Source organism: Pteronotus mesoamericanus, unplaced genomic scaffold (genome assembly GCF_021234165.1).
Source record: "Pteronotus mesoamericanus isolate MK-2021 breed Mesoamerican mustached bat unplaced genomic scaffold, CSHL_Meso_final contig_94, whole genome shotgun sequence".
Lineage (NCBI taxonomy): Eukaryota > Metazoa > Chordata > Mammalia > Chiroptera > Mormoopidae > Pteronotus > Pteronotus mesoamericanus.
This window is the reverse complement of record NW_026555285.1, coordinates 29,998,773-30,026,096: the sequence shown is the minus strand read 5'-3', so window position 1 is coordinate 30,026,096 and position 27,324 is coordinate 29,998,773. Positions and strand designations below refer to the sequence as shown.

Here is a 27,324-nt window from a genome sequence, read left to right as displayed (position 1 = left end):
TTCTCTTATGTAGAGCCTGATAGTGACTTTCTATATTTTATCATTTAGTAGGAGAATCCATTCTGTGCGACAAGAACAGGTCCTGGGTCCATGTACATTATCTTTAAAGAGTCAACCTAAGTAAGTATGTTTAATTTTCTTTATTTTTTAGGTTCCCGAGGTTATCAGCAGCATAAGGCAGTTGTCTAAAGCCGCCATGCAAGAGGATGCCAAACCCAGCAAAGACAATGAGGATGCCTTCTACAACTCTCAGAAGTTCGAGGTCCTGTACTGCGGGAAGGTGACCGTGACCCACAAGAAGGCGCCGTCCAGCCTCATCGACGACTGCATTGAGAAGTTCAGCCTGCACGAGCAGCAGCGCCTGAAGATCCAGGGCGAGCAGCGCGGCCCGGATGCCAACGACCGGGTCATTTTCGAAGTCGAGGGGCCCAGTTCGCCTTCAGACATTCTGCTGGAGGAAGAGGATGGCGTCACCAACACCGCCCCTGCCTTACCTCCCGTGGCCGGCCAGCCGGCGCTGTCCAGCGCTCGGCTTTGCTTCCCGGAGCGGATTTTGGAAGATTCTGGCTTTGATGAACAGCAGGAGTTCCGCTCTCGGTGCAGCAGTGTCACCGGCGTCCTGCAAAAGAAAGTCCATGAGAACAGCCAAAAACCACAGCCGCGGAGGAGACACGCGAGCGCGCCCAGTCACGTCCAGCCCTCGGACTCGGAGAAGAACAGGACCATGCTGTTTCAGGTGCTGCGTGGCAGGGTGCCCCGGGCCTGCCGTCGCCCGCTGCCAGACGGAGGCGGCCAGGCGCCCGGCTCCTCCCGTTTCCTCATTCTGCTTCTATTCATCCAACTTCTATTTCTCTCCCCCGGGGAAGGAGATCAGGCAGAGGAGGAGCGGAGGGAAGGAGAGAAGGGCTGAAGGGTTGCAAGGCAGGCGTGGAATGGGGCTTGTAAGAAACGAGGGAGCAGGGCAGGGCGAGAAAAGCGGTGAAAGGAACCTGCTGGGGAGCTGGCGGACCGAGTAAGGACGAGGATTGGTTCCTCTCGCAGCACCAGCAGTTTGCCTTCGCGGGTTCTTAAGTAAATGTCGTTGCTGGTGTTTGAAGGAGTGCAGAAAGCCAATTGTATCGAGGATGTAAAGATGCGACTGGGGAGAGTGATTAGGCACCGACGGAAAGTGTTCTGGAGAGAAAAAAAGTGCTTAGAGGCCCGCAGGTTTATTTTCAAATGAGATGACACACAAAAAAGAATGTTAAAGAAACACCGTCGGCCTGACAATTTACTGGATCAGGGATTAAAATAATTTGGTGCGAGCTATATTCAGGATAGATGTAAAAGACAGGGTCTTGAGGATAAAAAGTTTTTGAAGTTGTTCAGGGTGTAGAAAATGAATTCCATTTAAAAGAGCTTAATCCGATACAAAACCCTGTAGAGTTTCTTTAATCCTGAGTTTGTAAGACTAGAGTTCGTTTTTTTTTTTGGAGGGGGGAGGGGAAGAATGACTGTCCTTTTATCCTGTTGTAAAAAACCCAGAAGGAAATTCCACACCTTGGTAAACAGTCCCTCTGTGTAATATATGCTTTATCAGAAGTTCATGAGCTTTAGTTTTGTGTTTTTTTAATTGGTTTGTTTGTTTTAATAACCCTAGGCATATAACGTGTCTATCGTCTTGCTTTTGGTGATATGTTAAGTGTTTTCCTTCTTCTTTGGGCTATCGGATTTATTCTTTTTATTTGCTAGCCACAGCCCTTGCTGTTAATTTTTCTGAATGGTGGTTTACTTAAAATTTTAAAAAAATTATCTGCCCAATGGCAAATATAGGGGTGGGCAAAAGTAGGTTCCCAGTTGTGAGTACACGAAACATGAGATTATGCTTATATTATTATTTATTAATTATTGTATTTTTTTGTGTTATTTGTCTTCTTCATGTTATTATTTTGTGTCCTTCCTTATGACTTATCTTTTAGGTAATGATGACTGGTCATTTTACCTACTTTTGTCCACTCCTGCATACCTTTTTGTTGACCATTTGGGAGAAAGTATGATTATAATTTATAATTAAATAATTGGTATTTTTAGAAATTACAAAGAAAAGCTTGTAGTTTTTTGAAAAAACAATCACTTTTAATCTGAAAAATAAGGCTTCTTGTGTCTTGTAAATGAAGACCAACTGAATTTTTATGATTTTTTTAGACAAAAGGAAGAAATATGAGGCAGCCGATGTTTGGAGTTGAAAGATCGGTTGGATTGGATGGTGAAGCACTTGTGACTATGTGCAGCTCGATATAGCATTCGAATCTATATTATTTGTTGAATATTTAATTGTAAAGTGAGATGTTAGGTCCTTGTGAGTTGAAATTAATTGGAGTGTTTTTATTTTTTAAGGTTGGGCGGTTCGAGGTTAACCTTATCAGCCCAGACACCAAATCAGTTGTGCTTGAAAAGAATTTTAAAGATATCTCTTCTTGTTCACAGGTATGTATTGCAGTAGATCATAGTTTTGAGGAAACCAGCTAAATCTTGTTTCTACATTAACCGCAAAGTAAACTGGGCTTCCACAACTTCGAACTGGAATTTCATTTTAATTTTTATTTTTAAGTGGATTTGTCTTCAACTACAGTGTGTTCACGTGTTTGTGTCTACGTCAGTAACAAAGTCCCATCCGGGTGTCTTAGTATCAGAATAGTTTGTCCTGATTCTCGTCAGCCTTTCCTTTCCATAGCGTCACTTCATTACATTCCTTCCACTGATGGAATTTTTGTGGTGATGAGTTCTCTTGAAAATGCCTTCACAGGTAGTGTTTCTTCAAGTCTTGGGCAGTGGAACTTGTGGGTATCACTGAGTCATATTTGCTCTTTACGCTAATTAGACCGTAAAAGGAGAACCAGTACTTTCAAGTTCTATTGGTGTAAATGCTACATTTTGAAAAGAAGATTTTGGAATGTTTATGTTCTTTTGTTTATGTTTAATTCACACACTGTATTTGAAAGTTGTTTGAATAATTGGTGTAGCTAAAAGTGTACAATCAGGTATAGATGAGTGTCCCTAAGTACCATACTAATAATTTAGAATATCCCAAAGTTAGAAGTAGCTAAATATATTGTAAATCTAGAAAAAATTTCAGAGATGTTGGAGTAGAGAGAGTATCTACATCTAAATATGGGCAGGTTAAAAAGGCAGTGATGCCTCTGAGGAGGTCACTGGATTAGAGAAGGTTTCGCTTCTTTTCTAGCAAAGTGACTTGGATGTGATTGCAGGGGACTGGGTCTCGCCAAGATCTCTCCCTATAGTTTAATGTTGAAGCATCAAGACTTTTTAATTTGAAGTTAACATCACCATAGATATGATACTCACACATTTTCCCTTTTGAAAATACAAGTTTTGAATACATCTTGCTGATTATTCACCTCAGCCTCAGCTAATGGTGTTTCATTTTGTTCTATTATGTGGAGAAATAAAATTAGGTTGTAAAGGTAAAAATTTTCTACTCTGTTAACAAAGAGAGGAAGCATCTCTCTATTGGAGGAATATATTGCAAATATCTAATTTCTGACAGAGTACAAAAAATTGGGTAGAGTGATTATCCACTTTCACAGAAAAAGTCTTTATTGAGCCTTCTCATAATTGTCTGTTTATTGGGAGTCCCTGCAAGATCATAAGCTGTGCAAGGGCAGATGTCTTATTCTGTGGCTTCTGTCCGATTCTGTAGAGCATCAGAATAAGAAATGTTAAGACAGATCTTAACACTGAGGTACTCAATAAATGTTGAGTGGATATTTCTACATGTAGGTCCTTGTGCCAAGTACTTGGGGGAGGGGGTATACAACCAGTGTAGTTACTGCCCCCCCCAGAACACAAAGAATCACCCTAAAAAGTGCCTGTCACCCCCACAGTCCCCAAGCCTTTCAGTAAGAAAACTGGCAATGCTCACTGAACACTCAAAGGGAAAAAGAAAAGAACCAGCCAAACCAAGTGTGTAAAACAGGCAGCTCAAATGTGCTTTTTCTTTTTCCTTTTTCTTTTTTTTAAAGTAAGCTTTCTATTCTGGCATTCTAGACCAGAAAAAGAATTAAACAAAAATATTACAGAAATTTGTGGAAAGGTCTCTGAAGGAAATCATTGTCCGGTTAAGCTCTGCTCCTCACTGAGTGGCCCTGCTCTCACTACTTCTTTCCACAGAATTGAACTGATACATGCGGCCACATTCGGGAATAGGCTTGCCTTTCGACACATGCACGCCTGCTAATGTTTCCTTCCTCAGAATCTGCAGGACTGGCTCCCTGGCCAGTGGGGAGTAAGACAGTGGTTTCTTTCCTGGAAGTGGGGCCACTGCCTGAAGACTCACTGAGCTAATGAGGTCCTATGAATTTTTTCCATTTAGTACTAAACTAGTAGAAGATATTCTTTAATCACTAATGAGCTGTACCAGATGGAGCTGACCTTCACCTCATGAATTGTCACTGCACTCCTCTTTATTGACTTTTTTCTTTTTATCAGTTGATTTCCTTTTTCATATCTGTTGGACAGCTTGAGCTTATTATTATAAGAATAGTGGTTACCATTTATCAAAAGTGCCAGGAACAATGTTCGTTATTTCTTAGTTCCAAGTCACAAAAATTTCTTACAAAAATGAGAAATGGAGACTCATAGGTAATTACTAGCGACCCAGCATGATGTCGCATTCCTAGTAGATGGCTGAACTAAGATTGAAGCACAAATCCGTGTGACTCCAAACCCCTATTTTTTCCCCACTTTGGGTTGACTGCAGGGCAACTATAAATTTTTGCCTACCTGGCTTTTCAAAGTCCTATGCTTGCTGTTAAGATAACAAGGTACTGTCTACTAATTGGTTATGTATGTATTCAGGCTGACTGAGAGTCACAAATGATTCGGAATTTTTGATTAAGTATAGCTGAGGTTCTCTAGCCTGCATTCAGGAAGCACAGTGATCAGTGAATTTGGGTAACTGACATCTGCAACAGTTTCTTTAATGTATTGTCTTCTAGCTGGTGTGGCTCTATAATGTCTGTAAGTAGACAAATATCCTAGTATTTTTAATGCCCACTTCAGGGAATTCCATCATTTAATTGGAGCATTGTTAGATGTAGTTTTTCTGATTCTTAGCCTCATATAGACAAGAACAGGGTTTATGATGAATCACCAGACTGCCCATTCTAAGACCAATAAATTGTAAATTCCATTACTTGCAAACACTGAAAAGCACTTTTATTACAAGAGACAGTGGATCATGCCGTGATATTTTTATTCCTGTGGCCCTGAGTAAAAAGCGTTTGTCTGAAATAAACAAAAAATATGAGGTTTTGTTCTCACCCTTTACTTTATGTATCAAAAGGCCACCATATAAATTTGTTATGACATTATGTCTCCTATCACAGCGCTGAAGGGAGATTCGTAGTAGTGTGAAAGCGTAGAGCTGATGTTGATTTCCGCAGTGTTGATTAAAAAGGACATACTCCTCTAAACACCTGCTTCTTTCCCCCACTAGGGTATAAAGCATGTTGATCACTTCGGCTTTATCTGTCGGGAATCAGCAGAGGCTGGGCTGAGCCAGTACGTCTGTTACGTGTTCCAGTGTGCCAGTGAGTCTCTGGTAAGCGGCGCGGTTGCTCCTGCCCAGACATTCGGCTAAGGGGTGACACTCCCCTTAGCAGCCAAGCCTCCCAGAACAGGAGAGGACAACTAGAAATAGATCTCTGCTCTTTAAAGCAGCACAACAATAGAAAAAACAGAAATTGCCCTGGTAGGCCCTGGCTGAGTAGCCGATACCCCAAGGCTACAGGCTTGCTCCCTGGTCAGGGCATGTAGGAGAGGCAACCAACAAGCATAGATAAGTGGAACAACAGATCGATGTTTCTCTCTCTTCCTCCGCCTCTCCCTTGCTCTCTTCCTCTCTCTCTTTAAAATCAATAAATATAAATTAAAAAAAATTGTCACACTAATTTTTAAGTCAATTACTGTGACAATTTTTCACTTTCTTGAGTTTAGTAAATCCAGTCATCTTAGTAGGAGATAAGGACAAGTCTAGTACTAGGAGAAGAGCTTTCACTTTTTCCATTGCTTGTATAAGAAGATAAGGAAGGCGCTGACCTCTTACTCTTTTAATTGCTGAGACATCTCAGAATAGATAATGCTCACACTACAGAGCAGAGAATGATTTTGTTTTATTTCATTAGCCCTGTCCTTATTTTTAAAATACTTCATTCCTTATGGCCATATTTTAGCCTTCATTTTCTTTCTTTGGAACTGGAAAGTCAATTCTTGTCTTCAACCTCATCCCCCGCCATCCCCGCTCCCAACACACACATCTTTTATGGGGGCTGTTGGGGTTTGAAAAAAAACACATAAGGCACACTTGGGAATACAGCTGAGTAAATAAAAATATATTGATATTTTTCCCTAAAAGTTCTTACTTACTCTTCCACTTGCATTCTCTTTCCTAACCACTTTACCACAAGCCTTTCGATGTAGCGCCGTAATGTGAAGAAAAGTATTTCCTTAGACCTCTGCCGCTCCCACAGGCATTTCTCCCACCCACCCCTTGGACATATTCAAATAAGCCAGGCAGCATTCTCTTCATTTCCCTGGTGCCTGAGTCCTGTGTAACTCTTACCTCCCACGGTCTCCGTATCGGCCGGGAAGGAGGCCATGCGGGCCTCAGGGGTCGGCCCTGCTACCAACCAAGGCGGTGGGGCCGTGCCTTCATTACCTACTTTTACATTCTCTTTCCTATTACTTCACTGGAGGCGAAGCAAGCCTGGCCTTGCTCTTCTGTGCTCTGAATCCACTTCCTCTTCTTTTCTACCATGTACTGTTTAGGACCCAGCTTACATATCACATCCTAGTGAAGCCTTTTCTGACACCTTTTTTCAGGAATTGACTTCTTTAGTCACTCTGTCCTCAGAGCTCTTGTGACACCTAGTTCACAGGTCACTCACAGTTCCTACAAATCCCCACACTTATTTATTTGTTCACAACTTTCTACTCCATGAGACTGAGAATCCCGCAGGGTTAGGACCATTCATATTCCTGTCTATGCCCCAGGGTTTCTAGGATATTCAGGCGCCTGGGAAGGGTATTTTGAGTGTTGGAGTAAATTACTCTTAACTTGAGGCAATCATTTTCTGGGTGCTCTTACTCTCTGAGTACCAGATAATCTGCAGTAAAAGGAAGACTGAAAAACCTTCTTATTTCCAACTTCTTTTACAAGTTTTGTTTGTCGTTTTAGTATGTTTGTTTTGCCCTCTTGCATGTGGAATGAGTTTTTGAAACAGGGATTCAGAGTAGAAAGGCTGGGAACATGCTGTATTCTTCCACCTTAGGAAGCTCTGTGACTAAGGCAACAGACTACACCGGCTGAGAATGTCTTCCTCACACATTGAAGCTTGACGAGAATCTCAGTTTTGGCACCGTCATTTTTAAGAACAGGCCCATATTAGAATCCTGGAAGCCCTGTTTAATTTTATCAGAAGACATCTTAACTGAATAGTGAGACATCAGAACTGCAAGCTAGAAGAAAAATGAAGTGCAAATTTCCTGCATAACAGAGGATGGCTCAAGCAGCTGACAAAAGGAACAAAGCAAAACAGCCAATTAAATATTATAGGGCTAAGCAGTGTTATATGATTGATGTGGCTTGGCAGCTGTGTAAGACAAAATATTGTAAAACCACACATGCTGTCGTCTCTGAGTACAAAGAACACACCACCAGCCCTGTCTTTTGCTTCTTTGCAGCAACGGCTGGGAATTGATGAACAGCACAGCGTTCCGATGCACTTGGGAGGGTTATGCTGGCAGTGGAGGTGCTCAGCGCTCCTCTTCCTTCTTTTGTAAAATATAGCTGTAGCTAAGGAGGTTAATTTTGTTTAGCTAACCCTTGAGATTTGTAGAAAATAGCCCTTCTGTTTTCCCCAAAATTGGTTTAAAAGGTGTGGGACAAAATGGAAGTCACTACTCCTTACAGACAAGGAAAAAGTAAAAATCCACAAATACAGACAACAGTATCCAGGGAAAATATAACAAAGAACGAAACAAAGGCCCAGGCTACCAAGACTTAAGTTTAAATGTTTCCAGAAGATTAGACTTGATAACCTTTTTCTGTATGTTATTTCATCTTTGTTGTATTTTTATTACCATGCAGCCCCCTGATGCCCCCTCCCCCCAGCAGTCTCCACGCTGTTGTCCCTGTCCCTGGGCCCTTTTCCTTTTTGCTCAAACCTTCACCCCCTCAGCCCCCCACTAGCCGTGGACTCAACAGTCTTCTAAAGTCCTTACATATTCTGTAATTCTTAGACTCATGCTAAAATGCTATGAAATACCTAAGTTTAGTGTATAAATGTTTGTGAACATTGTCTTCGTTATGGATTTTCACCTAAGTAGCATAAACTGGCCTCATTTGTCCCATCTAACACTTTTCACTACACATTTGCTTTTGCTTGATGGTAATGCTAAGAATACTTTTTTGTTGTTTGCATATGATTGATTTATCTTTACCCATTTTTTAACTTTTAACCTTTTAATACAACCTATGATTTTTTTTGTTTTTGTAGCTAAATAAAAACAATTAAGTTTTCATATTATACGAATTTGAACTTGTAGTTGCACTGATCCCATGAAAGAACTTATAGGTGCATTAAAAGAATAAAACATTTAAAATTTCAGAAGTCAAATAAAGTTTTTAGTAATATTTGTGGCTGGAAGAAATTGGTAGCCATATTTCAGACATCATTAAATTGGCCTCTTGTGTAATCTAGAATAGATAAGAAAACATGAAAGTTTAGGATTTACATTGGAGGCCTTTTTACAAGGCAGTGTTGCTAAATAACAGTCTATATGAAAGCTGAACCCTAAATAAATGAGAAACAAAAAAACAGAAATAAACATTTCCATACGTAATTGAATTGCTTTTCAATACATAATAAGGCAAATGAAATAAAAAATTTGAAAGGATTAAACATGTAGTTCTTTTATTTTCAAGAACTAGAAATCTTTATTTTTAATTATAGTATAAAAGAATAGACTTTGAATAATTCATTTTAATTCATGGAGTGATATAAAATTATTTATGAGCCTTTTAAAAAGTTGGTAATATAATAAAACATAACTGAATAATGACTGGCTACTTAGTGTTCGGTCTCTCCTTTTAGTAATATTAGAAGAATAAAGTTTCTTTTTATTCTAGGTTCTGCCTACACTCAAATGCGGAAGTAAATTAACCCCTTTAAATATTAGATTATTCTTCAACTAGGCCAAAGTGGAAGGGGGTAAGAGTCTTTAAAAAATAATAGTTTATAAGCATGGTGAATGATTTGGAATATTAAAGGCAGTTCTGTTGAGCCCCATAGTACTTCAGAGCTCCTGTGCAGATTTTAGATTTTGATCTCAGTTCTACAGCGTGTGGGAAAGCTATCTCTTAACACTGATGTTTGTTTCCCAGAGAAGATGGCATGGCCTGAAGTTGGTTTAACAGTGCTTAGGAATGAGCTGTCAGTTGACTGAAGAAGCATCCAGCACCCAGGAAACTAGAATGTTAGATTCCACCTTATTGGCTGAGTTAATGGAAGAGCAAGAAAGAACGCAGCTGGTAGTTTTCAAGCTGCTCACCCAGTTTTGCGACCAGCTATTAGACAACAAGGTGCCAGAACCTCTTAGTGTCACCAGTCAAAAGTAAAGCGATAACAAATTATCCACAGAGATAAGATGAACACTGTTTATAGACCTCTCCAACATTATTTAAATCGAACTCATTTCCCTCCCAGAACTTTGCTTGAAAAGGTTTTTTGTTTTTTACACTAAAAAAAAGATTCAGAAGGATAAAGTAAATAGGATACCTATTAACACAAGTGAATAGTAAACCTATTTTTGTTGCTCACTATATATTGCAGGTAAAACTTCCAAAGAGATTTTTATGTGAATACTTAAACAGAAACCCAATTGATTATCAAACTGCCTGTGATATCATAACACTTGGTGGGATTCAAAAATAACATTCAATAACAGATGAATATTATATTACGCATATAAAATGGTCGCATTTCAAGCCAGTCAGAGAAAGACAAATACCGTATGATTTCACTCATATGTGGAATCTAATGAACAAACTGAACTAAGAAAAGAAATGCGGACAGACTCATAGATGGAGAGCAGGTGACAGCTAGTGGGGGCGGGGTTAAGGGGTGGAGGGACTGATCAAAAAGGAAAAAGAACTCATGGACGTGGACAGCAGGGTGGTGACTGCTGGCGGGGGAGAGGAGACAAGGGGGCTAAATTGTAATAGGAAAAAATACAATAACGATTAACTTAAAAAATGGTCTTATTTCATCCAGCTTTCAAATAAATGTATAATTAAAGGTCTAACTACAAGACAATATTTTCTCTCTAAGATCAGTAGCCATGCCCTGGCCGATGGGACTCAGTTGGCTGGAGCGTTGTCCTGTAAACCAATTCCTGGTCAGGTCACATACCTAGGTTGCTGGTTGGGCCCCAAGTCGGGGTACATGCAAAAGGCAACCAATGGATGTTTATCTCTCACCTCTATGTTTCCCTTCTTCTCTCTGTCCCTCCATTCCCCTCTCCCTAGGATCAATGGGTATGTCCTTGGGTGAAGATTAAAAAGAAAAGAGTTATATGTAGTCATCAAAGTTCCATTATTTATTATTTAGTCAGCATCAACAAAGTCTCACATTGCTGTTGGGATTTGAATATGTCACCGCACTCACGTACTCTAACGGACATGATTTTTGTTGCTTCCTGCAGGTCGATGAGGTGATGCTGACTCTGAAACAGGCTTTCAGTACAGCAGCCGCCCTGCAGAGCGCCAAGACCCAGATCAAGCTGTGCGAGGCCTGCCCTATGCACTCGCTGCATAAGCTCTGTGAAAGGATCGAAGGTGCCGTATAACTTGGCCTTTGCAAAAAAGGAGTTTGCGTTGGTATTTGGGAAGTGAGAAAGCTGCTACTGTCGTTGAAGGGTTCTTCGTTTCAATGGAAATCAAGGGCCCAAAGAATCCTTCCTCACGTCCAGTCACATTTATGTTGTCCGTCTTTCCTAGACTTGGCATTCCAACCCTCTTTCTTTCTCTTTTTTTCTTTCACCTTTTTTTCCCTGAAGGCAGACCCAAGGAGGGAACTTGTATTTCCCACAGTTCTTAGGGCTGTGCTGTGTACACAGTAGGAACTGACCAAATATTTGTTGAATGAAAGGAGAGAGGCAAAACCATCTCAGAGTGTAGACTCTTTAAGCCTTTCCTTTTTAAGCCCCTTTCACTTGGTGCTGTATGCCCTTTCCCTAAAGGCTTAAGGCGGGAATGAAACGTGTGTGGTTTTGAGGGATATTTAAACATGACAGAGATAATAAGCGTGATATCATAAAGCAGCTTTTTCAAAAATGTATTTTGAGGAAGCGAGGGGGATGAGGGAGCAATGACTCTGACCTCTTTCTTCTTCTTATGGTCTTACTAACAAAACAGTTTGAAAAAACTGCACAAGAGAAAAAACACAGATTAATAAACACTTGTTAAGCATCTCCTGTGCACCAGGCAATGTGCTGGGCACTTGGGATTCAGAAGTGATTGAGACCAGGACTTGCCTTCAGAAAACTTCCAGACTGGAGTGGAAGACGGGTCTAGAGCCAGTAAATGCAGTTGAGCATGATAGGTGTTATAATAGATGGGAGAGTGCAAACTCCAAGACAAAGCAGAGCATGGTCTAGTCATTGTAAATGCACATTGTGATTTCTCTTCAGTAGGCAGCAGAACCAGAAGCACATGGCAAAACTGATGATGAATAGCAAGTGTTTATTGAATACCAATTCAATCCTGTGATCAAGGACAATTTAAATGTAATGTTCAGATTTTAAAATTTGTAATTATAATTTTATAGAATGCACATTATATATATATATTTCCAAAAACAGAATGTTTTTTTGGTATATGGTAAAGGGAATGTTATAAATCTGTGGAGGAAAGGCTGAATTACTCAAGAAATGGTGTTGGCTCAATTTGCTATTTACAAAGATAAAGTTTCCTTCTACTTATCCTACTGAATTTCATTGTAGATGGATCAAAGTCCTTAGTGTGGAAGCAAACAGAATATTAAAATAATTTAAAGAAAGAGTATTGCTACATTTTTAAACAAAGGCACTTTTATTAAGATAAAAATGCAAACACTATTAAAAGAAGACCTTGACAGATTTGACTTTATAAAAATTAAAAAAATTTATGTAACAACAACTGCTTACTTGGAAGTTAAATGATAAGTGACAAATGAGGAAATAGCAGTTTGGTATTCAGAATTTGTAAGAACTCTTATTACCTATAGGAAAAAGATAAAACCACCAGTAAGAAAGTATGCAAATCATATTAAAAGGGACTCCTCTGAAAAGAAATTTAAAAGGCCCAACAATAAAAATGACAAGATGCTCAATCTTACTATATGTCAGAGATATGTGAATGAAAACAGTAAGATACTCATTAGATTAACTGCTGGTGAAATTGTAGACATATTGATAAACCTGTGTGGTACTGATGGGCGTGCATATCAGTGTGGTCATTTGGGGGGACAATTGATGGAAACTCACTAACCTAAAATTGCATATGCCCTGTTAAGTAGCAGTTCCATGTTTCGATAAGAGAAACTCTTATATAGGTTCAGAAGGTGACATTTTCATTTTCAAGGTATTATTTGTAAATAATGGAAAATTGGAAATAACCTAAATATACACAATAATGTAACTCAAGTATGTTCATATAATGGAACAATTAATGGGAATGAATTTTAACTGTTTATGAACTTGGATACATCTAAAAATTACATCATTTAGTGAAAAAAAAATTTGTTGAATAACACCTACACCTTGATGCTCTATCTAGAGAAATACATAAAGTGATACCCTATATTTCTTATAAAACTTTTTTTAGAGTTTGGTCTACTTTTAGACTGACATAAAGGTTGCCAAGGGTTTCAAACTATCCCTCCCTGTCCGCCGTCACTGTCAACGTCTTCTGTAGCCCAGTGCGGTGATCGGAACAGGCTCCTAACATTGGTGCAATATTATTATCCAAACTAAACTCTTCATTTGATTTTCACCATTTTTTTTTCACTCATGTGCATTCTTTTTGTTCCAGAATTTCAGCCAGGATCCTGCGTTGTATGTAGTTGTTTCACCTTGGTTACCTGCAGTCTGCAACTCTTCCTTAGTCTTTCCTTGCCTTTTATGACTTTAACGTCGCCCGTGAGTGTAGCTCAGCTATTTTGCTGAATGTCCCTCACTGTGGCCCATTTTGATGTCGTCTCACATTTCGACGAATGTCTCCCTCCTCCCTGGCACTATGGGACGGTGCTGCGTCCTTCTCAGGACATCATCTCATGGGGCTCATGATGCTGACAAATTTTATTCCTGGTTATGTTGATCTTATCACTGGCCCAGGGTGGCATCCAGAATTTTCCACTATAAAAATGCTATCATTCCTCCTGGAGTTAACAAATATTTTAGGGAAGACAGTTTGAATTTACACAAATTTCTTTTCTCTCATGCCTTTGCCCACTGATTATATAACAGGCAAATTTAGTTATATTTTTATTGCTCTAACATTTTGAAGATGTAGAACTTATATTACTTGGGTAATAAAATATAAAGCAAATACATACACACGCACACATATTTATTCTTGGCAGCGAATATGCCCCAAAAGTTAATAGAATAATGATGAGTAATATTTTCCTCTTTGAATTTTTAGTTTTCAAACCTCACACCATAAAAATATGTCTGTGTAGACAAAGCTAAACACTTAGGAGTAAAGAAGCAACTTTGTATCTCTGGTTTTAAAAATCACATTGTAGGGGTGTTTTAAAATATATTTTCTATTGTAGAAAAGAGATTTTAAAGTTTCACACGAGTAGGTAGTCCATCAGAAGCTGGCTCCAACACACGGGGGAGCTATAGCAGATGCAACAGACCTTGCTTATGTGTAGATAGGGCTGGGCTTCAGTGTGGTGGCACCTGAAGTGTTTATAGTTTTAAAGACCTTTCTAAAGATGAAGCATACACAGTATGAGTCTAGAATTAACAGGCACCTCCCAAGATCCTGAGGGGACTCTAAAACTTAAGCTTCCTTAGCTTCAAGGAATGCATGGTGACTGGAAAAAGGTTCACACAGGCTCTTTTCCAAAGGCTGTGGATAATACCTTCTTTTGCCGCTGTCTTTGACATCAGGCGAAGAGAGCATAAGACAGGGCAGTGCTGTCAGAGAAGGAATAAAATTAGTAACAACAGGAACTACTATGTCTAGGCATTATTTATCAGCCCACTTAACCTTCAGAGAAATCCTGAAAGATAGGCATTGCTTTTAATCCTCATATTACTTATGAGTAAACTGAGGCATCAAGACATAGGGTGGGTAATAACTACCACATCCACCATGCTTGGAAGGGGCAGAACCAGGATTTGAACTTGTTCAGTCTGTTTGCAGAGCAGCCGATGCCTTCTCTCTGAGGGACTAGCAGAAGGCTGGGGTTTTCAGGGCCAAGCGACCTTGAAGCCTGGGCATTTGTGTGTTTCCCAAAGAGTTATTTCATCTAAGTAAGATAACGCTTGACTTCTGAACTTGTTTATGCTTAGGTACAAAGTGTACAGCTGGAAGTAGGACCACATTTAGATTCATGAAGAAATTTAGTAAAGAAGATATTTATAAGTAGTATGTAGATACTATTTCACATCACTTACTGAGATTTATAGTATCCCATCAATACATTTGGCAGCATTGACGAGTTCTGTTTTTATTGGAAAAACAAAAAGGAAGTAGGAGAGTGTGCTGAGGTGAGCTGCTGAGCATGCTAATTGCCTGTGTCAGGCGAGTCTCACCATGTAGACCGGGAGGAGCAGGGCCAGCCGTGCCTGCGGACCAGTGGGGAGCGAGGCAGCAGCTTGCAGGGGTGTCCAGCCTGCAGCCCGCGGGCCGCCCGCAGCCCAGGATGGCTGTGAATGCGGCCCAACACAAGATCGTACATTTACTCAAAACATTATGAGATTATTTTGTGATTCCGTATTGTAATGTATTTAATGAGTGGCCCAAGACAACTCTCTCTCTTCCCGTGTGGCGCAGAGACGCCACAGAAGGTTGGCCACCCCTGGCCCTCCAGGGGAACTCTAGCTCCTGAGGACCACGCTTCGGAATAGGAAACTAAAGGGATGTTGAACATCTGGTAGATGAAGCGAGTATCCTTGGTCTTATTTTCCTACCCTAACATATATGAGAGATAAATAATACACTTGCCTCTCAGTATCACTAGTTCACTAATCTGTGATTCCAAAACAGGGAGAAGGAAGTAAAATCAGATTCACAGCAGCGGATCTGGCATGTGTAATTTGAAAATGAACTCCAGCTGTTTCCAATTTCTTTACTGAAACGAAGGTCTAAAGAAACTTCTGGGGCTATGGATTTAGTTTCAAGTAACTGCCCTCTTCTTCCCCTTTAAATCTTTTATCCTTCTAGTCATGTTAATAAGACACCGGAATAGTAAACAAAATAGTAACAATAGTAAACAGTAGTAAAAAATATTTTGCCCAAGGATTTAATATAAATTATAACAGTACGATATATAAAGCATATAGCAGAAAACATAAAGCAGAAACAATCATGTGAATCAGTTTCTTAATATATCGCCTAAGGAACCTCTTAAGGAGACTTTGCCAGCAAAGAAGCGATGGTGGTGAGCGTCTCCACTCGTCAAAACGAATTTTAGTGCCTGCTGTTCCTGGGTGCAGGCATAGAGGTTCCCTCAGACTTGTGTTGCACACTGCACACAAAAAAGCGTTCTTTCTGATTGCCAGTATGCACCGTACAAGTGGTTTAAAACAGCTTCAGTGGCAGCACTGTGCACATCCTGACAACCATAAATGAATTCTAGTTCCTTTAAAACAATGTGTATTTTGATGTGATTCTCTCAGTGATTTTCAAGTGCCAGGTTACCTATACGATTCACTAAATATATATAGCTAGATCTCCTCTTTCTAATCAAAATCTAGTAGCAGTATTATAAGTGGCACCTACCTATGTAAAGATGTGTTCTTTTTAAAAAATAGATGGTCATTTGAATCATTTTAAATATGAATTACATTTTCTCTTTTTAAAAGTTATAAAAACAAAAAAATGTTTCCATGGAAAAAAATTTTGCTCAAGGATTTAATATAAATTATAACAGTATCATATATAAGTAACACGGTATAAAGGAGTAAACAATTTCTTGGTAAAATAGTAACATTAAAAATGTCACTAAATTTTAATGAGGTCCTTGAAGTTTTATCACCACAGAACAAGACCTGCGTGAGGGGGAAGGGATGCCTGTTTAAATCGTAGCTCTGCCTTTTAACATTATTATTTATTCTTTTTTAAAGGTCATGTTATATTCTTAGCGATTTCAGTCAAGGCTAGTGTTTGGCTTTTATTTCCATGTCGGGAACCAGGATAATGTTAATTCTCCAAATGTCCCTGTGGTGGCGAGTTAGATTGTTAACTACAGTCATGGTGTCTGGTTAAGCGGTTGATGCGGCATCACTTAGAAATGCTTTATCAATAAACCTGATTGCAGGATCATTTTGTCAATAAATCTGATGGCAGGACAGGGGCCAGCGATTTGGCTGAGGGGGCTTTCCATCAGGTGCTAATAATTTCCTTGCAGTGCTCAAGGTTTGTTGCGAGCCGGGACCCACAGCCCCTTGAGCAGGTTTAACTCCAGAGCCTGCTGGCGAAGGGATAAGCTGCAGTATGTGATTTACATTCTGATTTCTGCAGCTACGCTCTGTTTAATATGGATCCCCATCATTTCCCTTAGGTCTCTACCCCCCAAGAGCCAAACTGGTCATTCAGAGGCATCTCTCATCACTGACAGATAACGAGCAAGCTGACATCTTTGAACGCGTCCAGGTAACATGGCTCATGAGTCTCACAATCAAGATGTAAGAAATGAGAGTTAGATCCTGTTTGTCTAAGTTCCCTTTTTCATTTCTGTATCTGCAGTGAAAGATATGTGTCCTATTGTACTATTAGTACCTAGAATGCCTTCGTTACTTTCACTTCTAAGAGCAGTTAAATGCTGAACTTTATTTACGTTTGCCTGCCAGACAGATAAAACCAAGTGGGAATAAAATAAAACTAGAGAAGTTGTGTTGCCGTAGTGTGCTCTTGGTTTGTCTTTTCAACAGAAAATGAAGCCAGTCAATGACCAGGAGGAAAACGAACTTGTGATTTTACACTTGAGGCAGCTTTGCGAGGCCAAGCAGAAGACCCACGACCACATTGGGGAAGGCCCATCGGTGCGCAGAGGTTTTTTCTGTGGCTACTTTTGTTTCACTTCTATATTTAGTCAAATTATCACAGAAAATCAGAAAGGAATTTCTTTCCTTTGTTGTCTCATCTTTAGGGCTACAGTCTTATCAGATTTACTTTTTAGCACTTAAGGAGTTTTATAGGAAATTTTAACAGGAATTGGCATATTGAGATAAAATAATTGTGGTTTTAAAAATGTAAAATTGGGTCTTTTGCATAAAAACATGAATAACATGTTGATGGTTTAGAATGAGTGTGAATTTTTAGTTACATTCACCCATTATTTTATTTCAAATGTATATGAACATGTGGGAGAAGAAGAAACTTTTCTCTACCCTTCTAGGATTTTTTTGGCTCTTCTAATAATTTGGCTGGTCTACTAATCTGAGACAGACTAGTAAGGGATAATGACTGAATTAAATTATATACGTGTGTATGGGAACCCCACATACTTGAGAGAGTCAGAAGCCCCGCATATAAGACAGGGTCACTGACAGAAAGGGAAAATGGCATCTGTGTGGCATCCTGAGGTAGAGGGTGAGGTGAGGTGCCTTGGGCTTCTGAGGGGAGGAAGGGCTCTGTAGGACGAGAAGATGATGATAGGAAGAGCAGGTTTTCAGTAATTAGAAATTTCCCCCACCCTATAGATAGTTCATAAGTTATTTCTGGCGATAACTCATATTATGGGCAAGGCCCCTCATTTAAATTCTTTAGGGGAGATGGAAAAGTTTCTTGTGAGCCCATAGGATCTTGGGTGTATTCAGCTTAAAATAATCCGCACGCCAAAGTAGCACATCTTGGCGGGCCATCCTCTGAACCCGCTCAAACATCGTATTTCATTAAAAGCTTAGACAGCCCTGGCCAGGTGGCTCAGTTGGTTGGAGTGTCCTCCCATGCACCAAAAGGTTGGGGGTTTGATCCCACTGGATGTGTATGGGAGGCGGCCGATCGATGTTTCTCTCTCTCTCTCTCCCCCTCTCTACCTAAAAGCAGTAAGTGTATCCTCAGGCGATGAATTAAAAAAAAAAGCTTACACAGCCTTGAATGGTAAATAGAAAAACCCAAAGAACTTGTAGGATCATGGAAACAGCTATTATTATAGCTACAAACTAAGCGATGCTATTTTTGTGCACGTGGTTTAGAATGTGTTTCCAGCTGCATACCAATAAAGTAAGAGCACCAGCAATAGCATGTAGAGAGATGATTACCTAATTACCTACCTCTTAATACTAATGCAAATTATGTCTTGATTTAGCTTTATTAAGGACAAATCACATGTCACTGTATTAGTGATTCCTTATTAATTGGACAAGCTTTTCTAGAGAAGCTTCTATGAGCCATGCTGTGTGATAATGGTGAACAAAAATATGAATGAATGATGTTCCCTCCAGAGAAGGGATCAAATATTCCAAAGGGGATTGCAGACAGATAAAGGAACACATATAATAGAGGCAACAAAGTAGCTTTTTAAAAGTATGTGCAGTGAGCACAAAAGTAGCTATGTCTTTGCTTTGGAGCTGGAGTAGAAAGTAAGTGTAGAGGGAAGAATTAAAGATTCAAGAGGAAGATTTTTGGGGGGGCACGGGGAGCCTAGAGTTTAAAGAGAGATAAAGTTTGCTAATCAGAAGTTGAGGAGGTATGTTTTAAGAAAAGGACATTGAGCACAAAGTTGTACAGTAATTTTGTGACCAAAAGTGACCATATTCCATGCAGGCCCTGGGAGTCGATACTTGAGTTGTCCTAAACTAAAATTTATCTGTTTTTTTCCTATAGACTATATCAAATAGTGCAATCCCGGAAAATGCAACAAGCAGTGGAAGGTTCAAGCTTGACATTCTGAAAAATAAAGCTAAGAGATCCTTAACTAGCTCCCTGGAAAATATCTTCTCAAGGGTAAGGAGACACTGAGACTCTTTTGGGCATTAATGTCTGTATTTTTTAACTGCTTTGCTTTATTCTAAACTGGCTCACAGAAGAGTTCTTTTAAAAAAAACTACTAAGATGATTTAATTTAGTTACACTTATTTAAAATAACCTCTAAAATTAAGTTTCATTCTCAGATATAGATTTATTCTGGTGCTTACAATATCTGAATTTGAGTAATAGAGACTTACTAGTAGAGATATATGTATAGAAAAGGGAAAATTGAATATTGTTGCTCAATACCATAGGAACTTTTTTAATCATTTGCCACATAAAGTTATAAAGAAATCCTTCATTGCTCATTTAAGGAGCTGATAGGAAATGCTGGAAACAGTGAGTGTAAGTTAACAGAAATTTATGTATTCCTTTTAGTAAATTTGGGAAGAGAAAATGTTCTATTCAAATATAAGCAAAGTGATTCCTCTTCCCCTTCATGTTGTTCTTCCTGTACAGCTTAGTCCTAATGATGTTAGATGAGATCAAGCAATGTGGGTGTCCTGGGGCTGGAGGGCAGGGGAACCACAGTGGCCCAAAGCAGGGAGACAGAGCCATTTTGGGTGCTGTGGTGTATGTGTGTGTGCATGCGCACGCACACACATCTGGTGGTGGTGGGTGGTGGCCCAAGGAAACCAGAGTGCGGTGCGGAGCGTGTTCGGTTAAGAAGGCACCCTCATTCAGGAAGTTGTAGCCCGAGTTGGTGAGGAGGCTTTCCCTGCAGATGGATGGCACCGTGCAGGGTGTCCGAGCCAGAGCAGAGGGGAGGAAGCACGCAAGGTGTCCGACACCAGGAGGCAGAGGCTGTGTGGGTGAGGATGGTGTCCATGTCTGGGCTGGCAGCCCTGGCTTGGGTGTCGGAAACTGTAGGATGAGGAGGGTGCCTGTGTGTGGGCAGTTGTGGACACTGGTTATGCACAGGAGACTGATCAAATATATAAATGTATTAAGGATAGTGGGATGTTAGGAGAAAGAAATTACAAATATGCAAAGAGAGGACATTATAGTGAATTCTTTGTTGTTGGAGTCAACACAGAAGTAACAGTGTAGAATCTTGGTTATTTATCTGTCTATATTTTTGAGGAATAGAATTTCATGTATTATACATACAGGGTTCTATCCAGGAAAAGTCCAGCCATTTTTAATTTAATGAGAACGGTTTACGTGGCATCCATATAATCCGGCAGCCAAGGAGAGTGGACTGGAACGTACATGCGCGAACTGTGACGTCTTCACGGTATTAGTCAGTGGAGGAGGTAGGCGCCACTGAGTGAGCGTGTGTACTGGGTGGCCATTGCATTCAAGATGACTGAGCAAGTAAAGCAATGAATCTGCATCAAATTTTGGGTTAAGCTTGAACATGCCTCTGAGGAAACTATTCAGATGATTCAGAAGGCTGCAGCTATGGGCGTTTGGTGATTGGCAGCTTCATCACGACAACACCTGTGCTCATGCATCATGTCTCTTGCAGAGATTTTTGGCAAAATATCAATCACCCATGTGGCTCAACCCCTCTACTGCCCAGCTTTGGTGCTCTGCGACTTCTGGCTTTGCCCAAAACTAACAATCACCTTTGAAAGGGAAGATATCTCAGACTGTCCATGAGATTTAGGAATATATGATGGGGCAGCTGATGGCAACTGGGAGAACAGTGTGAGGTCCCAAGGTGCCTACTTGAAAGGGGACTGAGGTGTCATTGTCCTGTGTCCAGTGTTTCTTGTGTCTTGTATCTCCTTCAATAAATGTCTGTATTTTACATATGACATGGCAGGATACTTTCTGGACAGACCTCATATACAATTTATGTATTAGCGTGTGTATATGTATGTGAGTTTGTGTTGGTGTAAATTTGTACATATGGTTTCTGGCTCTATCCACTGATAGGCGCTGGGGCCAGCTTTTCTGCAAATATCAGATAATACATTAAGCCTTGCTGGGAGACAACTAGCACCCGGATTTGGGTTTCTATATATCATTCTACAAGAGGGTACCTGGATCCTGGGAGAAATGACGAATTCCAGGACTTTAGGGAAAGTAAAAAATAAGACCAGAGCATCATGGCACTCTAGATAGTAAAGAAGCACTCAAAGAAAGATGCTGATATGTCATAAAGACATAAAAACCATGAAGGGCTCCCACTTCGTGACATGTGAGACAATATGAGCATCAAAATAAATGATAGCAACAGATTATAATCTGTTGTACACAATAGGAAACCTGAGTCTATTCTGACATGAAAAATAAATGAATACATTGAGAGTTTGATCAGGAACAGGCTATTGACTAGATTTAATTAATGCTTATTAATTACAGTAACTTTACAATGGAGAGGACTGGCAGACACCATCTTAACTGAATAGTCAGATTGAACACCATCAGCAATGGGACACTTGATACGGAGAATCCGGCCCCACGTCTGTGGCATTCCTGCCCAAGGGCAGTCCCTGGACCTGATCATGAGAAGCTATCAACCAATCCTAGTTATTTTTTACAGCCCACAACATAGCCCGTTATCTTCAAAAGTGTCCAGGTCCAGAAAGTACAGTAGAGCATTAGGACATAGTAACTTCTGATATATGGCGCTCTTATTTATTTTTTAATTTTATTCTATGCTAGAACTCCGGTACTTTAATAGGTATCTCCTTACTGACCGAGACTCCTTGGATCCGAACAACAGGGCGCGGCAGGCGCGGCTGCCTGTCAGTGCTGTCGTTTTGTCAGCAGAAACAGAATCGAGGAAGAGTATCTAGGACGTTACTCAGAAGTGTGTTAATGCAACTTTTCATAAAATTTTACTACCTTATTTTCTTCAAAATTATAAATTAGATATGTTCTTTCCCCTCCCTCCCACCTCGCCTCCCTCCTTCTCTCCTTCCTCTCTGTCCCCTTCTCTCATGGTGTTTTAGTGAGAATCCATTTAAATAGACGATCATGGACCCTGAATTCAAGACCTGGCCCTAGCAGATTTTATATTTATGATTTTGGACAAATTATTTGCTTTCTCTAAGCCACAGTTTCCCCACTTGTGAAGCAGACATACTAATACCTGCTTACCTCACATTGCTGTGAGGATGAAATGTCAATTTGTTAGGAAAATATCACACTATAGATAGGAGGTGGTACAAATGGTGAGAGCTCTGACACTTCGTCATTTACCAAATGACCAAAGAGTAGTTAGAGATACTCTCTTTATCCCCACTCAGTACCTTGGCATTCTGCAAAATACCTGCGCCGCTGACTTTGAAGTGCCATGCACATAGCCATGAATGACGGTAATGACACTTTAAGCAAGAGCACAGCCAGCCTATTTTGGTCAAGGTGACTGCTGTAGCTTTTGTGTCACAAATGCTGCCAAGTGTCATAAATTATGTGAACTAACAAGGTCTTGCTTGCACCATGTGCAGCAGAATGGACTTGCTGGGAAGGTTGGCAGCTACCCATGTTGTATTAAAGGTTGCCTACAGAAGGGGTTTGGCATGCTTCTAAAACTTATCTGTTTTTTTTTCCTCTTTGTATAGAAAGTAGAGCATTGACACGTTAGCCATATATTTGGCTCATAATTGTTGTCATTTTAAATACAAAAATATTTTATTTACCTGACTATAGTTGTTGATGAAATAGGATACAGTTTTAAATAGCTTAATAGCTCAGCTCACTAACAATTAAAAAGTGGGTCCAAGGGAAAAGGCTTGACTCATGCATTACCAAATCGTAATACAGTAAAACTGAAGAAATTATCTGTGCAGAGGTGAAAAGACAGCCTCGTATTCTGGTTTGTTACTTTTTCTTAAGTCGAAGTTTACCAAAAGAGAAATATTTATGGGTAAATTTATTAATATACACATTTACAAAAAAAACCCCATAAAATAAAGTGTGAGCCATTAGAAAACAGTCATTTCATGCTTTCTTCAGAGTGATACCCATTGTCTTCGAAAATGTGTGAATAATTAATTAATTAAAGTAAGTTTGGTTTCCTTGTGTATACACACACATGCAACATGTGGATAAATTCCACTGTGAGTAAAATGTGTCATTTAAGTTTTATCTTTTTAAAAAAAATTTTTAATTAATTTTTTATAGTTATTCAAGTACAGTGGTCTCCATTTACCCCGGACCACTTTCCCCTGCCCCACCCACCCCCACCTCCCACCCCCAATCCTTCCCCACTTTGGCTTTGTCCATGGGTCCTTTATGCATGTTCCTTGATGACCCTTCCCCATCTTTTCCCTCATTATCCCCCTCCCTCCCTTCCTCTGGTTACTGTCAGTTTGTTTTTTCTTTCAATGTTGCTGGTTATATTTTTCTTGCTTTTTTGTTTTGTTGATTAGGTTCCACTTACAGGTGAGATCATATGGTATTTATCTTTCACCGCCTGGCTTATTTCACTTAGCATAATGCTCTCCAGTTCCATCCATGCTGTCATGAAGAGTAGTAGCTCTTTCTTTCTTTCTGCTGTATAGTATTCTGTTGTGAAAATGTACCATAGTTTTTTGATCCACTCATTTACTCATGGGCACTTAGGTTGTTTCCAACACTTGGCTATTGTAAATTGTGCTGCTATGAACATTGAGGCACCTCAATAGGTTCTTTTGAGGTGGTGTTTCAGGATTCTTAGGGTATAATCCCAGCAGCAGAAATGCTGGGTCAAAAAGGCAGTTCCATTTTTAGTTTTTTGAGGAAATTCCACACTGCTTTCCACAGTGGCTGCACCGGCGTGCATTCCCACCAACAGTGCACTGGGGTTCCTTTTCCTTCACAAACCCTGCCAGCACTTGTTGTTTGTTGATTTGTTTATGATGGTCATTCTGACAAGTGTGAGGTGGCATCTCATTGTGGTTTTAATTTGCATCTCTCTGATGGCTAGTGATGCTGAGCGTTCTTTCATATGCTTATGGGCCCTCTGTATGTCCTTCTTGGAGAAATGTCTGTTCAGGTCCTTTGCTCATTTTTTAATTGGATTGTTTGTCTTCCTGGAGTGGAGTCATGTGAGTTCTTTATATATTTTGGAGATCAAACCATTGCCCGAGGTATCATTGACAAATATATTTTCCCATACAGTTGGCTCCCTTTTCATTTTGCTGATGTTTTCTTTAGCCATGCAGAAGCTTCTTATTTTTGATTAAGTCGCATTTGTTTATTCTTTCCTTTATGTCCCTTGTTCTAGGGGGCAAATTGGTGAAAGTATTGCTGTGTGGAATATCTGAGAATTTCCTGCCTGTATTCTCCTCTAGGACTTTAATGGTTTCGTGACTTGTGTTTGTCTTTTATCCATCTTGTGTTTATTTTTGTGTATGGTGTAAGTCCGTGGTTGAATTTTCTTTTTTTTTTTTTTTTTTTTGGCATGTAGCTGTCCAGATCTCCCAGCACTATTTGTTGAAGAAGCTATTTTTATTCCATTTTATGCTTCTGCCCCCATTGCCGAATAATTGACCACAGAGAAATGGGTTTACTTCTAGGCTCTCTATTCTGTTCCATTGATTTATTTGTCTGTTCTTATGCCAGTACCAGACTGTTTTCATTACAGTGGGCTTGAATATAGTTTGAAGTCAGTTATTGTGATCCCTCCTACTTTGTTTTTCTTTCTCAAAATTGCTGCAGCTATTCGGGATTGTTTATGGTTCCATATAAATTTTTGAAATGTATGTTTTATATCTGTGAAATATGTCATTGGTATTTTAATAGGGATTGCATTGAATCTGTAAATTGCTTTGAGTAGTACGGACATTTTGATGATGTTAATTCTTCCAATCCATTAACACAGTATATGCTTCCATTTATTTGTGTCTTCCTTAATTTCTTTCTTGAGTGTTGTGTAGTTTTCTGAGTACAGGTCTTTTACCTCCTTGGTTAGGTTTATTCCTAGGTACTTTATTTTTCTTGTTGCTATATCAAGTGGGATTTTTTTCCTGATTTCCGATTCTGATATTTCATTGTTGATGTACAAAAATGCCTTTGATTTCTGAATATTGACTTTGTATCCTGCTGTTTTGCCAAATCATTTATTAGGTCGAGTAGTTTTTTAGTGGAGTCTACAGGGTTTTCTGTGTACACTATCATGTCATCTGCAAACAATGACAGTTTTACTTCCTCCTTTCCAATTTGGATGCCTTTTATTTCCTTTTCTTGTTTGATTGCTGTGGCTAGGACTTCCAATACTATGTTGAATAGAAATGGTGAAAGTGGACATCCTTGTCTTGTTCCTGATCTTAGTGAGGAAGCTCACTTAAATTGCTATTGTAGTAATGCCAATGGTTTGATATCCATCTGACTACTTTTACTATTGTGACCAAACAGCCTGTTTAAGATAACCAGGCAGGTTGGCATGTAAGTAGCAGCTGAAAAAATAGCAGAAAGCAACCTGTTCTTTAAAATATTTACCTCCTGGCCCCATACGTTAATCCAATAATTTATCAATCATAAATGTAGTTTATTATTAGAAGTATGTCATATTATAGTATGGAACTGAAGAATTGAAATAACCTTGATCAGAGTCTGGGCATTTGCAAAACTTACCCTTTACCAATGAAGGCCAGTTACTTTTATTGGTAATTCTGTTTTTCACAAAGCTCTGTCTTTAGGAGGGAGTGTTGAGTGAGAGCTTAAGAGCTTCACTTTTAAGTTGTGCCTCCTCGGTTCAAATTGTTGCTCCGTCCTTTAACTAGCTGTGTAAACCTTGGCAACATAATCATACCAGAGCTTCAGTCTCTTATCTGTAAAGTTGAGCTAAAAACTACACCTACCTCATAAAATTTTTGTGAGGAATAAATGAGATAATACATTGTAAAATGCTTAACAGAGTACTTAGCACATGATAAGTATTCAGTAATAATTCATGCAGCTCTTAATTTCATTGTTTACATAATTGTTATTTAGAGACCCACCAAAGATGTGAAACTATAATTAATGTACCTAGAGGAGAATAAATATTGCTTCTATGAAACAAGATAGGATGCCACAAATAGAAAACAGTCAACGGAGAACAAGAAAGAACTTTCAACTTTCAAACTTTCTGATAGTAGACATAAAAAGAAAAACTCAGTAGAGGAGTAGGAGGTTAGGGTTAAAAGAAATCTTCAAGAAAACAAAGCAAAAATAATAAAGAAATGGAAAATAAGAGAGTAGGGTTAAAAAGTTAAAAGATTAGCCTGAAGATCTAAAAAGCCATATGGTAGGAGTTCCAGAAAGAGAAAATGAATGCAGAAATTTTCAAAGAAATAATTTTAGAAATTTCTCGAAGCTAATAGACATGTTTCCAGATTTAATGGGTTCAGAATGGGTACAGTAATATGACTGAATAAAGCCATGGCAAGACACATAATTGTGAAATTTCAGAATGCCAAGGGTAAACTTCACATCTGTTCCAGAGAGAAATAGCATGTCATACAAAGGCTCAAGAATTGCAGTGGCCTTAGACTTCTGTGCCAGAGACTCTTGGGCAATGCTAACATCTTGAAGGAGAGTTTCTAACCAAAACAATATATTCATCCAAGCTGTTAATGAAATTTAGGTATAGAATAATGACATTTACAGGTAAATTAAAAAAAAATTAGTTCCCAGTCTCTCTCACAAAGCATTTGGATTATGTGCTCCACCAAAATGCAGAACTAAACTGCAAAAGAGGAAGACATGGGATCAAGGAAATGGAAATTCCAACATAGGGTAGCATTAAAGGATATTTCTAGGTTAATAGTGAAGGAAAATACTGGGAAGATCTATTCAGGAAACGTAAATTGCAACCAGCCCAGGCTGCGGCAGGAAGATGGAGGTCTTCATATTGGGTAACTCAAAGAAAAAGAAAAAAATTGTAATTGAGGGATTATGGGATATTTGACCATTTTGAGATCTGCTGGTGTCTTTTGCAATACATTAATGACTGCCTAAGTAGATGTTAACTCTATGAAAAACAAATCACACAAGTTATGAATTGTAGTAATAGTCAAATATATATCTTAGGTGCAAACACTATTTACAAAATCATAATAATCTAACCACAAATTTTGGTTCTAACTGAAGTTGGTGACATAACTGTATAGAGAGAAGAGAACAAAAGAGTGTGCATAGGGGCGGGGCATGGA

The 27,324-nt window shown here is 39.4% G+C and overlaps 1 protein-coding gene across 3 annotated transcripts in view; it reads left to right on the top strand.

The window, feature by feature from the left end:
• Window positions 1-27,324, top strand: part of TBC1D4 (TBC1 domain family member 4) — a 182,297-nt gene that overhangs the window by 112,167 nt on the left and 42,806 nt on the right. For 2 of the 3 annotated variants that reach the window (XM_054586435.1, XM_054586433.1), the window contains exons 2-8: window positions 152-736; window positions 2,377-2,466; window positions 5,498-5,602; window positions 10,765-10,897; window positions 16,839-16,930; window positions 17,209-17,319; window positions 19,106-19,225. In XM_054586435.1, the coding sequence (XP_054442410.1) occupies window positions 152-736; window positions 2,377-2,466; window positions 5,498-5,602; window positions 10,765-10,897; window positions 16,839-16,930; window positions 17,209-17,319; window positions 19,106-19,225 (1,236 nt within the window). The remainder of the gene's footprint in view (window positions 1-151; window positions 737-2,376; window positions 2,467-5,497; window positions 5,603-10,764; window positions 10,898-16,838; window positions 16,931-17,208; window positions 17,320-19,105; window positions 19,226-27,324) is intronic. The other variant, XM_054586434.1, reaches the window with a different exon arrangement.